Here is a 13,444-nt window from a genome sequence, read left to right on the forward strand (position 1 = left end):
AGACACTCTGTCAGGGCACACCGTTCTTTTTAATGTGACCGCTTTTGTGGCTTAGTGAATACAGTACAGGCCTGGGAGTCAGAAGGTCATGGGTTCTAATCCCAGATATGCCATATGTTTCCTGTGTGATCTTGGGCAAGTCACTTAACTTCTCTGGGTCTCAGTTACCTCATCTGTAAAACAGGGGTTAAGAAGGTGAGCCCTATGTGGGACAGAGACCGTGTCTAACCTGATTAACTTTTACCTATGCCAGCGCTTAGAAGAGTGCTTGGCACAAAGTAAGGGCTTAATGAGTACCATTATTTTTGTTAATAATCATAACTCTCCAAGCCTCTACAGTCCCAGAATCCCACCGCCACCAACTCATCTTATTCTTCCACCTCGGCATGGTGACCTCGGCGCTCTGGCTCCCTGTCAATCAATCAATGGTATTTACTGAGTGCTTACTAGGTGCAGGGCACTGTACTAGAGAAGCAGCGTAGCTCAGTGGAAAGACCCCGGGCTTGGGAGTCAGAGGTCATGGGTTCTAATCCTAGCTCCGCCACTTGTCAGCTATGTGACTATGGGCAAGTCACTTCACTTCTCTGTGCCTCAGTTCCCTCATCTGTCAAATACCCTAATTAGGGACTGCCAGCGTGGCTTAGTGGAAAGAGCACAGGCTTGGGAGTTGGAGGATGTGGGTTCTAATCTCTGCCCCACCGCTTGTCTGCTGTGTGACTTTGGGCAAGTCGCTTGACTTCTCTTTGCCCTCTGATACCTCATCTGGAAAAAGGGGATTAAGACTTTGAGCCCCATGTGGGACAATCTGATTACCTTGTATCCCCCCTAGTTCTTAGAACAGTGCTTGGCACACAGTAAGCGCTTAACAAATGCCAGTAATAATAATAATGATGGTATTTGCCATTATTATTAGAGAAGCAGCATGGCTCAGTGGAATGAGCCAGGGCAGAGGAGTCAGAGGTCATGGGTTCAAATCTCAGATCAGCCACTTGTGAGCTGTGTGACTTTGGGCAAGTCACCTCAGTTCCCTCATCTGTAAAATATGGATTAAGACATGTGGGATAACCTGATGACCCTGTATCTCCCCCAGCGCTTAGAACAGTGCTCTGCACCTAGTAAGCGCTTAACAAATACCAACATTATTATTATTTACTACCCTATTTATTTTGTTAATGAGATGTACATCCCCTTGATTCTATTTATTGCTATTGTTTTAATTATATGTCCATCCCCTTGCTTCTATTTATTGTTATTGTTTTTGTCTGTCTCCCCCCGATTAGACTGTAAGCCCATCAGTGGGCAGGGACTGTCTCTATCTGTTGCCGATTTGTCCACTCCAAGTGCTCAGAGAAGCAGCGTGGCTCAGTGGAAAGAGCAAGGGCTTTGGAGTCAGGGCTCATGAGTTCGAATCCCAGCTCTGCCACTTGTCGGCTGTGTGACTGTGGGCAAGTCACTTGACTTCTCTGGGCCTCAGTTCCCTCATCTGTAAAATGGGGATTAAGACTGGGAGCCCCACGTGGGACAACCTGATTCCCCTACGTCTACCCCAGCGCTTAGAACAGTGCTCGGCACATAGTAAGTGCTTAACAAATACCAACATTATTATTACAGTGCTCATAGTAAGTGTTCAATAAATACTATTGAATGAATGAATGAATACTATGGAATGAGTGAATCCCAGGCGAGGGAGCACGTGACAGGGGAGCAGCCGCCCCCCCACCAGGGGGCGGGGCCCGGGCCGCGTCCCCGTTGCCTCGGAAACGGCAGCGGGGCCCCAAGTGCGCAGGCGTGGGCGGGGGGGGGGCGCGGGGCGCGTCTCCGTTGCCTCGGAAACGTCCGCGGGGCCCCAAGTGCGCAGGCGTGGGCGGAGGGGGCGCGCATGCGCCGAGGCGTCGGAGCCCGTGAGGAGAAGGAGGAGGAGGAGGAGGGAGGGTTGTCCGCCCCGCTGGGACCGCCCTGTTATGGCTCAGTACAAAGTGAGGGGCGCCGGGGGCTTTGGGGGGCCCGGGGGACCCCGCCGTCGTCCCCGGCGGGACGGAGGGGGGACCGAGATGTGGGCAGGAAGGGGCGGAAGCGACTTTTCGGGGGCGAGCGGGGTGGGGTTAGGGGACGGTCCTGCCCCCGGGGCCCGGGCGTGACCGGCGCTCTTCTCCTCAGGCGGCCGACTCCAAGCGGGAGCAGTTCCGGAGGTACCTGGAGAAGTCGGGGGTGCTCGACTCGCTCACCAAGGGTGAGGGGGAACCCGGGGTGGGGGGCGGGAACCGGCGCCACCCCAATCCCCTGACCCTTGACCCCCAGCTGGCCCGGCCTTGGCGGCGAAAATGGCAGCACCGACTCCTGGGGTTTCATTCATTCATTCAATAGTATTTATTGAGCGCTTACTAGGTGCAGAGCACTGGACTAAGCGCTTGGAATGAACAAGTCGGCAACAGATAGGGACAGGCCCTGCCGTTTGACGGGCTTAGGTTTGAGGAGGTCGGATCCACTGCGGGCCGCGGGGGATCCAAGCTCGGCTAAAAGGCTGTTGGTTTAAGCACCTGCAGGGCGCCGGACTCTGGGCTAAGCGCTGGAGTGCACGATAATAACCATCTGTGGATCCGTTCCTGGAGGATATAATAGGAGTAACTTGAATTACTACTTGCATTTCAGGAGTTAAGTTGCACCGCAGGTCGTTCGGACGGAAAACTTTTTAATAATGGTATCTGTTAAGCGCTTACTAGGCGCCTGACCCTGAGCTAAGCGCTGGAGTGCACAATAATAATCTGTGGAACTGTTCGGGGAGGATGATTGGAGTAATTTGAATTACTACTTGCATTTCAGGAGTTAAGTTGCACCGCAGGTCGTTCGGACTGAAAACTTTTTAATAATGATATCTGTTAAGCGCTTACTAGGCGCCTGACCCTGAGCTAAGCGCTGGAGTGCACAATAATAATCTGTGGAACTGTTCGGGGAGGATGATTGGAGTAATTTGAATTACTGCTTGCATTTCAGGAGTTAAGTTGCACCGCAGGTCGTTCGGACTGAAAACTTTTTAATAATGATATCTGTTAAGCGCTTACTAGGCGCCAGACCCTGAGCTAAGCGCTGGAGTGCACAATAATAATCTGTGGAACTGTTCGGGGAGGATGACTGGAGTAATTTGAATTACTACTTGCATTTCAGGAGTTAAGTTGCACCGCAGGTCGTTTGGACTGAAAACTTTTTAATAATGATATTTGTTAAGCGCTTACTAGGCGCCAGACCCTGAGCTAAGCGCTGGAGTGCACAGTAATAACCATCTGGCGCTGGAGTGCCCAATAATAACCATATTTGTGGAACTGTTTGGGGAGGATGATTGGAGAACTTGAATTATTACTTGCATTTCAGGAGTTAAGTTGCACCGCAGGTCGTTCGGACGCAAAACTTTTTAATAATGATATCTGTTAAGCGCTTACTAGGCGCCAGACCCTGAGCTAAGCGCTGGAGTGCACAATAATAATCTGTGGAACTGTTCGGGGAGGATGATTGGAGTAATTTGAATTACTACTTGCATTTCAGGAGTTAAGTTGCACCGCAGGTCGTTCGGACTGAAAACTTTTTAATAATGATATCTGTTAAGCGCTTACTAGGCGCCTGACCCTGAGCTAAGCGCTGGAGTGCACAATAATAATCTGTGGAACTGTTCGGGGAGGATGACTGGAGTAATTTGAATTACTACTTGCATTTCAGGAGTTAAGTTGCACCGCAGGTCGTTTGGACTGAAAACTTTTTAATAATGATATTTGTTAAGCGCTTACTAGGCGCCAGACCCTGAGCTAAGCGCTGGAGTGCACAGTAATAACCATCTGGCGCTGGAGTGCCCAATAATAACCATATTTGTGGAACTGTTTGGGGAGGATGATTGGAGTAACTTGAATTATTACTTGCATTTCAGGAGTTAAGTTACACCGCAGGTCGTTCGGACTGAAACCTTTTTAATAATGGTTAAGCGCTTACTAGGCGCTGGACCTTGGGCTAAGCGCTGGAGTGCACAGTAATAATCTGTGGAACCGTTCGGGGAGGATGATTGGAGTAACTTGAATTATTACTTGCATTTCAGGAGTTAAGTTGCACCGCAGGTTGTTCGGACTGAAAGCTTTTTAATAGTATTTGTTAAGCGCTTACTAGGCACCGGACCCTGAGCTAAGCGCTGGAGTGCACAATAATAACAATCTGTGGAACCGTTTGGGGAGGATAATAGTAACTTGCATTGCTATTTGCATTTCAGGAGTTAAGCTGCACCGCAGGTCGTTCGGACTGAAAACTTTTTAAAAATGGTATTTGTTAAGCGCTTACTAGGCACTGGACCCTGAGCTAAGCGCTGGAGTGCACAATAATAACAATCTGTGGAACCATTCGGGGAGGATAATAGGAGTAACTTGAATTACTGCTTGCATTTCAGGAGTTAAATTGCACCGCAGGTCATCCAAGCCAACAACTTTTTAAAAATGGTATTCGTTAAGTGCTTACTAGGCACTGGGCTAAGCGCTGGAGTGCACAATAATAACAATCTGTGGAACCATTTGGGGAGAACGATTGGAGTAACTTGAATTACTACTTGCATTTCAGGAGTTAAGTTGTGCCGCAGGTCATCCAGGCTGAAAACTTTTTAAAAATGGTATTGGTTAAGCACTTGCTAGGCGCCGGGCCCTGAGCTAAGCCCTGGAGTGCACAATAATAATAATTATTATGGTATGTGTTAAGCGCCTACTATGCGCTGGGCACTGGGCTATGCGCTGGAGTGGATAATAATAATAATAATAATAATGATTATAGTATTTGGAAAGAGCCCAGGCTTGGGAGTCAGAGGTTGTGGGTTCTAATCCTGGCTCCGCCACTTGTCAGCTGGGTGACTGTGGGCAAGTCACTTCACTTCTCTGGGCCTCGGTTACCTCATCTGTAAAATGGGGATGAAGACTGGGAGCCCCACATGGGACAACCTGATTACCCTGTATCTACCCCAGCGCTTAGAACAGTGCTTGGCACATAGTAAGTGCTTAACAAATACCATGATTATTATTATTATTAAGTGCCTACTATGCGCTGGGCACTGCACTAAGCCCTGGAGTACATAATAATAATTACGGTATTTGTTAAGCGCATCCTAATGGCGATATTTAAGCGCTTCATGCCAAGCACTGTTCTGAGTGCTGGGGAATATACAAGGTAATCAGGTTGTCCCACATAGGGCTCACAGTCTTCATCCCCATTTTACAGATGAGGTCACTGAGGCCCAGAGAACTTATGAGGCTTGCCCAAGGTCACGCAGCCGACAATAATGATAGTAATAAAAACGATGGTATTTGTTAAGCACTTACTGTGTGCCAGGCACTGTTCTAAGCACTGGGGTAGATAATTGGAGCAGGGATTAGAACCCACTTCCTCTGAATCCCAAACCCGGGCTCTTGCCACTAAGCCAGCCTCTCCTTCCCTCCCCGGTCCGGTCCCCTGCTATGCGCCAGGCACCGGACTAAGCCCTGGAGTGGATAATAATAATAATAATTATGGTATTTGTTACGTGCATACCATGCGTCAGGTACTGAACTAAGCCTTGGAGTGGATAATAATTATAGTATTCGTTAAGTGCTTACAATGCGCCGGGCATTGTACTAATTCATCCATTCATGGTCATATTTATTGAGCGCTTACTATGTGCTGAGCACTGTACTAAGCGCTTGGAAAGTACAATTCAGCAACAGAAAGAATCCCTAAGCAACAACGGGCTCACGGTCTAGAAGGGGGAGATAAACAAAATAAGTAGACAGGCATCAATAATATAATAGTAGCATTATCCACTAAGCGTTGAGTAGATAATAATAATTATGGTATTTAAGTGCTTACTTTGAGCCAGGCACTGTACTAGGTGCTGGAGTGGATATTAATAGTAATAATTATGGTATTTAAGTGCTTACTAAGTGCCAGGCACCATAGTAAGCGCCGAGGGAGATACCAGCTAGTCAAGTTGGACACAGTCCTTGTCCTACATAGGGCTCACCGTCTTAATCCCCATTTTATAGATGAGGTAACTGAGGCCTAGAGAAGTGGAGTGACTTGTCCAAGGTCAAACAGAAGACAAATGCTGGATATAATAGTACTTATTGAATGCTGACTGTATACACAACGCCGTATTATGCGTTTGTGAAAATACAAGCCAACAGAGTCTATAGATGCGATAGAGCCGGTCACCCTTCCCCATGAAATAATAATTATGGTACTTGTTAAGCTTCGCTGACCTCTCCCGGTTCTCCTCTTATCTCTCTGGCCATTCATTCTCAGTCTCCTTCGCGGGCTCCTCTTCTCCTTCTCACCTCCTAACTGTGTGTGTGGGGGGGTCCCCTCATGGTACAGTTCTGGGTCCCCTTCTATTCCCCCTTCACACCCTTTCCTTGGAGGACTCATTTGCTCCCATGGCTTCAACTACCACCTCTTTGCGGGTGACACCCAATTCTCCATCTCCAGCCCTCATCTCTCTCCCTCTCAGCAGTCTCGCATTTCCTCCTGCCTTCAAGACATCTCTACTTGGATGTTCTCCCATCACCTCAAGCCTAACATGTCCCAAAAAGAACTCCTTAGCTTCCCACCCAAACCCCATCCTCCCCTCGTCTTTTCCATCCCTGTAAACGAGACCACCATCCTTCCTGTTTTAGCAGCCCGTAACCTTGTCGTTGTCCTTGACTCCTCTCTCTCGTTCAACCCACATATTCATTAAATCCTGTCGGTCCCACCTTCACATCACAAAAATCCGCCCTTTCCTCACCGTCCAAACGGCTACTGTGTTAATACGGTCACTTATCGTATCCTGCCTGGGCTTACTGCCTCAGCTTCCTTGCTGACCTCCCAGGCTCCCGTCTTATCCCACTCCACTGCCCGGATCATTTTTCTACAGAAACGTTCAGGACATATTTCCCCATTCCTCAAAATCTCCAGTGGTTGCCCATCCACTTCTGCATCGAACAAAAGCTCCTCACCATTAGCTTTAAAACACATAATTACTTTGCCCTCTCATACCTATCCTTGCTACTCCTGCACACTTCGCTCTTGCTGCACACTTCACTCCGTCAGTGCTAACCTTCTCACTAGATGCCTTGATCTCGTCTGTGTGGCCGCCGACCCCTCTCTCACATTCTGCCTTTAACCTGGAATGCCTTCCCTCCTCAGATCCGACAGTAACTCTCCCCCGCTTCAAAGCCTTATTGAAAGCCCATCTCCTCCAAGAGGTCTTCCTTGACTAAGCCCCCCTTTCCTCTTCTCCCACTCCCTTCTGCGCCACCCTGACTTGCTTCCTTTGTTCCCCCTCCCAGCCCCACAGCACATATAAATAAATACTGATATGTACATTCAGACACAAATAAATTACAGATATGTACACGTCTGTCTCCCCTCCTCTAGATTATAAGCTCGTTGTGGGTAGGGAACGTCTGTTTGTTGTTGTATTCTCCCAAGCGCTTAGTACAGTGCTCTGCACAGAGTAAGTGTTCAGTAGCTACGACCGAATGAATGGTCCTGACCTGATACAGTAGGCAATTTTCCAAAGTATGAAGAGGTGGGGATCCTCAGGTGCTCTGAAGTCCTGGTCCGTTACCCTGATTCAGCTTTGAACAGAACAATTCTGCTCTGGGGACTCTGCTGGAAAGAAAATTCTGGGCTGGATGGATCATTTGTTTTGACCCAGTATGTGGAATCTGTTCTTTTGTGGCCACTTTCACCTGAAAGTTATAATTCATTTTTTTTTTAAATAGAGCCTTTTTGTAGATAGAGTGTGGGCCCCTTTTCCCCCCACCTTTGTTTCTTCAAAACAAGGCAAGCAGTTTCTGAATTGGCCCAGGGGAGGCTATTTTGCAATTTAACAAATGTCTCTTCAGTTCTGTTCCATGTATGTCCGAAGACGTTAGGAGCCTTAATATTAGTGGCTTATAATCAATTAACCGAGGAACTGTTTTTAACTTCTGATCCTAGAAATGTCATTCTGTCATGTCATGTCATTCTGTCATGTCATTCTGTAGTAGTTTCTTAACGTTTCTAGTATGAGTCCAATTCTTAAATAATTTTTGAAGTTTTTAAATGCAACGTCTCCCAGTAATTCTTCAGAGAAATCATTAAAGCTAATGCTTTAACTGTTCAGCTTTATTGTGAAGGTGAATTTTGCTCATTTTACGTTTTCTCAGTCTTGGTAGCGCTGTACGAAGAACCAGAGAAACCAAATAGTGCACTGGAGTATCCTTTCTCTCAGCAAGTGAATTTTCTATAATGATTTCTTCCCAGAAAGTAACCCCTTGAGAGGTGAGAAGAAAAAGTATTTACATTTGAATGTCACACTTTTCCTGAAGTGGATTTCCCAGATAGGTTGAAATCCATCTCCAAATACAGTCGATTGCTTTCTAAAAATTGCCTGTCTAGGTTTAAAAATCAGAAATGGTTCCGTGCCCTCACAAATCTCTGCATGGCTTTGAGGGACTAGAGCAAATTTCATAAAAGGATGATATTTGCAATATATGCATTTCCCTGCAACTTCTGCAGCATTTTAAGGAATAAATATCCTTAACCTCTTATTAGTTTTCTAAAGCATCATTTAGGAGCTGCTGTACCAGAAAATCCAGAAATAGAGTCAATTCGCCTTGAACTAGCAGAAATGAAGGAGAAATATGAAGCTGTTCTAGAAGAAAATAAAAAACTAAAAACAAAGGTAATTTTTTTTAAACATGCCAGATTAAAATTCCCTCTGATTATCTACATAAGTGCTTAGTACAGTGCTCTGCACACAGTAAGCGCTCAATAAATACGACTGAATGAATGAAGGAAAATGTACAGTTGTAATTAACTATAATGTCCAAAGTGCATTGGTAGTTAACTCGTAAATATTTATTCAAGTCAGGGACCTCGTTTAGATAGGTGAGATTAGAACATAAATATTTAAAGGACCAAAAGGTTTAAGGTATCTTCTTTTGGGTGATTCTTACGGGAAATGTCTCATTGATCATTCTATAAGTGAAAGCCACGGTGATTGTGGAATATATTTTTAATAAAAAATCAACCTGTTCCTTAATCTAGAAAACTTTGGAATTATGGTGTGTATCCTGTACTGGTCAAGCTCCTCTGCAATGGAAGAGTTAATCAAACTCTTAACTTTAACCCATAAATGTGTCTCCCCTCTCAAAGGTACAACTTGGAATTATGTAAACTTGTAAGTAGACATTAAACCCACACCAGGCCCTTTACTCCAACAACCGAAAAGCAAAGTTTCAAGAGAACACCCAATTCTGTCACAACATAGGCTTTTATTAGCCAATTTGGATCTAACACGATGGAAGAATTAGGGAAAACGCTTCTCACAACATGCGTCTGTTCTGGTAGCGACACTCCACAAATTGCCAGATTCAAGGTAGGATGAAGTAACGCGCCCGCCCGTGCGCTAAGTCAAGGTGGAGTACTTTCCCTGCCTCTGCCTCAGTCTTCCTGGGCTGGATCGTGTTTTTGCACCTTTTCAGCATTTACTCTAGTAAAATAACCGGGAGTGGGCCAAAGTGGAAAGCATTTTGCTAATGGAGTATGGTAACCGTCATCTAAGAATTCATAGCGAAAAATGTCTACCCTGGAGGTATCCCTGAGCAATTTACCTTTTAATCCATTCATTCTCATTGAATCAGAAGTTGTTGTTATGGGAAATTTTTTCCTCTCCAAAAAAACATTGTCTAGAGTGGTTTGAAAGTCAGTCGTTTTTGAGCTCTTACTGTGCAGAGCACTATGCTAAACGGTTGGGAGAGTACGATATGACAGACATATTCTTCATCCCCTAGATTCTATTTTCATCCCCTAGATTCCATTTATTGCTATTGTTCTTGTCAGTCCGTCTCCCCCGATTAGACTGTAAGCCCGTCAAAGGGCAGGGACTCTGTTATCGATTTGTACATTCCAAGCGCTTAGTACAGTGCTCTGCACATAGTAAGCACTCAATAAATACTATTGAATGAATGAATATTCCCTGCCCAGAATGAATTTACAGTCTAGAGGGAAAGCGAGGTGTCCCTTTAGAAGGAACCAAAAAACAAATAGAAATAGGTTCTGAACGGTAAACTCCCCGTGTGCCGAGATCAGGCCTACGAAGCGCTTCGTCCAGTCATTCGCACACAGTAAGGACTGAGTAAATACCACTGATCGTTTCCGGCTTCTAACTTGAATTCATTAAGCTTCTTTCGACTGCTTGTCATAAATTGTATTTGCTGCTGCTTTTGTTTTGGTTTAAAATAATTCACCAAAGCCTCCTCTCTTTACCCCCACAGCTTGCTCAATACGAACCACCTCAGGAAGAGAAGCGAGCGGAATAGTTTTCTTCCCATTTGAACCTTTTGCTGTAAAGGGTCTTTTGTGACTTGCATAGTTTGTAGAGTCTGTAATCAGTTGTCCCGGATGGAGTCCGTTGGACCATTCAACATGCTAAATTCATTTACCACATTAAAGTTATAAAAAGGGTTAAGAATTATGACATAACATTTTTGTCCGTTCTTAAAATAGGAAAGTTAGTTTGGAAGAATCCTTCTTGCATCCATCAATTTTAAATTGGCCGGTCTTGATCCACTCGAGTCATGACTACATGGAAATTTTACATTAACCAAGTAAGAATTAGCTCTTGGCCAACCCAGCCTGTTAATTCTATTATAGTTTCTTTTTTAAGGGAAGATAACACTTGTTAAATCAGGATTTACAGGGAACATCATCGGAAGACAGCCAATGTCCTTTTGCAAGGATTGCCTCATCCACCGCTCTGGTCAGCTGTTCCAGCTCGTGCTGGTTTTAAAAAAAAAAATAATTTTTTTTCCTACCCCAAATAACTTGGTGTGTCGTACTTTGATTTTGGTTTGAACTCTATCTTTACTGCTGACTGATATTGAACAGCCCACAATATCTAGATCTCCAAGGATGCAGACACCACTCTTATCTATAGAATCTGTTTTAAAATGCCCATGGGCTTATTCCCTTTTTGTTTTGTGCACGATAGTTTATTACCGTGCCTGTAATGGTGAGACAGTATTACCACAAAAAGCAGCAGTTGAGCATGCAAAAAAGAAATTGTTTGCAATAAGCGGAAAATTGGAGACCTTGGAAAATGACCTCCTCTTGGCCTCTGGATATTAAGGAAGCGTGTTCTTCAGTTACCTCGTGGCGACTGAAGCTTTGACCTTGGGCATCCCTTTGATGGAACGTCCTCCCCCTTCCCTTAGTAACGAAGCGAAATGGGTACACGTAGAGCACGGGCCTGGGAGTGGAAAGGACCCGAGTACTAGCCCCGGCTCTGCCACTTGTTTGCTGTGTGACCTTGGGCGAGTCACTTTGTTTCTCTGCGCCCCAGTTACCTCATCTGGAAAATGGGGATTATGACTGTGAGCCCCATGTGGGGAAAAATAAAAACGGTGGTGTTTAAGCGCTTACTGTGTGCCATGCACTGTTCTAAGCGCTGGGGTAGATACAGTGTAATGAGGTTGTCCCATGTGGGGCTCACAGTTCTAATGCCCATTTTCCAGATGAGGTAACAGAGGCACAGAGAAGTTAAGCAGCGTGGCTCAGTGGAAAGAGCCCGGGTTTAGGAGTCAGGGGTCATGAGTTCTAATCCCGGCTCTGCCACTTGTCAGCCATGTGACTTGGGCCTCAGAGACCTCATCTGTAAAATGGGGATGAAGACTGTGAGCCCCATGAGGGACAACCTGATCACCTTGTAACCCCCCAGCGCTTAGAACAGTGCTTGGCACATAGTAAGCGCTTAACAAATACCAACATTATTATTATTAAGTGACTTGCCCGGTCACACAGCTGATAAGTGGCGAAGTGGGAATTAGAACCCGCGATCTCCGACCTGAGAACCTTGTATCCACCCCAGCGCTTAGAGCAGTGTCCGGCACACAGTAAGTGCTTAAAAAATAACATTAAAAAAAGCACCGCGGCACTCTAACGACAAAGGTAGACTGGGCGTTTTCCAAAATATCAGGAGAAAGCGCTTCCCCATCTCATCCCTTGCCCGCTGAGGCAGATCACAGGCTTTTCCCCCCTGGTGGGGCCGAAAGGAGAAATTTTAAGAAGAAAAAGGGGTCCAGGCGGAAGGTGGGGCCAGGGGAAAGAATAATAATAAGGGTATTGGTTAAGCACTCACTATGTACAAAGCACTGTTCCAAGCACTGGGTGGGGGTATAAGCTGATCAGGTTCTCCCTTGTGGGGCTCACAGGAATCCCCATTTCATCCATTCATTCAATAGTATTTATTGAGTGCTTACTATGTGCAGAGCACTGTACTAAGCACTTGGAATGGACAATTCATCAGCAGAGACCATCACTGCCCAGTGACGGATTTACAGTCTAATCGGGGGAGATTAGACTGTAAGATTTAAGATTATTAGCAGCGAGGCTCAGTGGAAAGAGCCCAGGCTTGGCAGTCAGAGGTCATGGGTTCGAATCCCACTCTGCCACTTGTCAGCGGGGTTACTGTGGGCAAGTCACTTCACTTCTCTGGGCTTCAGTTCTCTCATCTGTGAAATGGGATGAAGACTGTGAGCCTCGCGTGGGACAACGTGATGACCCTGTATCTACACTAGTGCTTAAAACTGTGCTCTGCTCATAGTAAGTGCTTAACAAATACCAGCATTATTATTATTACAGATGAGGAAACTGAGGCATGGTGAGAATGTGAATGTGAGAGCCAGGGCAGGGTGGTGGAGGCTGGGCAGGGAGGCATAGAGGGCAGGGGCTGAGCATGTGAGCGGCTGAAAAGAGGCCTTGGTTCCGTCGTCCATTCCAAGCGCTTAGTCCAGTGCTCTGCACATAGTCAGCGCTCAATAAATATCATTGAATGAATGAATGAACCCGGGGGTGGGCGGGACCCTTCGGTTCCATTGTCCATTCGAAGCGCTTAGTCCAGTGCCCTGCACTTAGGAAGCGCTCAATAAATACTATTGAATGAGTGACTGTAAGGCCGTCATCGGGCAGGGATGGTCTCTATCGTCGAACTGTCCATTCCAAGCGCTCAGTCCAGTGTTCTGCACATAGTCAGCGCTCAATAAATACCTCTGAGTGAGTGAATGAACCCGGGAGTGGGCGGGGCCCTTCGGTTCCATTGTCCATTCGAAGCGCTTAGTCCAGCGCTCCGCACATAGGAGGCGTTCAATAAATACCATTGAATGAGTGAATGCCCCGGGGGTGGGCGGGGCCCTTCGGCTCCTGGGGCGGTGGGGGCGCGACATGCTAATGAGGGGGCGTGTCCCCGCCAGGCGGGGGACGGGATTGGTCGGGGCGGCTCCTCCCCGCCCCCCCCGCCCCCCCCCCGCCGCTCCTCCCTCTCCCCCTCCCCTCGCCGCCCAGTCAGGTGACGGCGGGCACGTGACGAGGCGCCACCTACCCTGCTGCCGCGGAGTGGCAGCCGGCGGCGCCAATGAGCGGGCGAGCC

The 13,444-nt window shown here is 46.7% G+C and overlaps 1 protein-coding gene across 2 annotated transcripts; it reads left to right on the plus strand.

Annotated features, from left to right (window-relative positions):
- The first annotated feature begins 1,850 nt into the window (after positions 1 to 1,850).
- On the plus strand, positions 1,851 to 10,503 carry LOC100082131 (MYC binding protein). Of its 2 annotated transcripts, XM_001511624.6 has the most exons (5): positions 1,854 to 1,976; positions 2,158 to 2,230; positions 8,184 to 8,232; positions 8,572 to 8,701; positions 10,296 to 10,503. In XM_001511624.6, the coding sequence occupies exons 1-5, from the start codon at positions 1,962 to 1,964 to the stop codon at positions 10,338 to 10,340; spliced, it is 312 nt and encodes a 103-aa protein (XP_001511674.1). In that variant the 5' UTR covers positions 1,854 to 1,961; the 3' UTR covers positions 10,341 to 10,503. The 2 variants fall into 2 exon arrangements, with proteins under 2 accessions (XP_003431142.1, XP_001511674.1); XM_003431094.3 differs by lacking the exon at positions 2,158 to 2,230 and having other exon boundaries at positions 1,851 to 1,976.
- Positions 10,504 to 13,444: the final 2,941 nt, after the last annotated feature.

Source organism: Ornithorhynchus anatinus, chromosome 16 (genome assembly GCF_004115215.2).
Source record: "Ornithorhynchus anatinus isolate Pmale09 chromosome 16, mOrnAna1.pri.v4, whole genome shotgun sequence".
NCBI classification, from domain to species: domain Eukaryota; kingdom Metazoa; phylum Chordata; class Mammalia; order Monotremata; family Ornithorhynchidae; genus Ornithorhynchus; species Ornithorhynchus anatinus.

Coding starts and splice junctions, on each gene's coding strand:
- LOC100082131 (XM_003431094.3), top strand. CDS start 1,880: ATGCGCCGAGGCGTCGGAGCCCGTGAGGAGAAGGAGGAGGAGGAGGAG. Junction 1,977..8,183: donor CTGTTATGGCTCAGTACAAA/GTGAGGGGCGCC, acceptor ACGTTTTCTCAG/TCTTGGTAGCGCTGTACGAA. Junction 8,233..8,571: donor AAACCAAATAGTGCACTGGA/GTATCCTTTCTC, acceptor ACCTCTTATTAG/TTTTCTAAAGCATCATTTAG.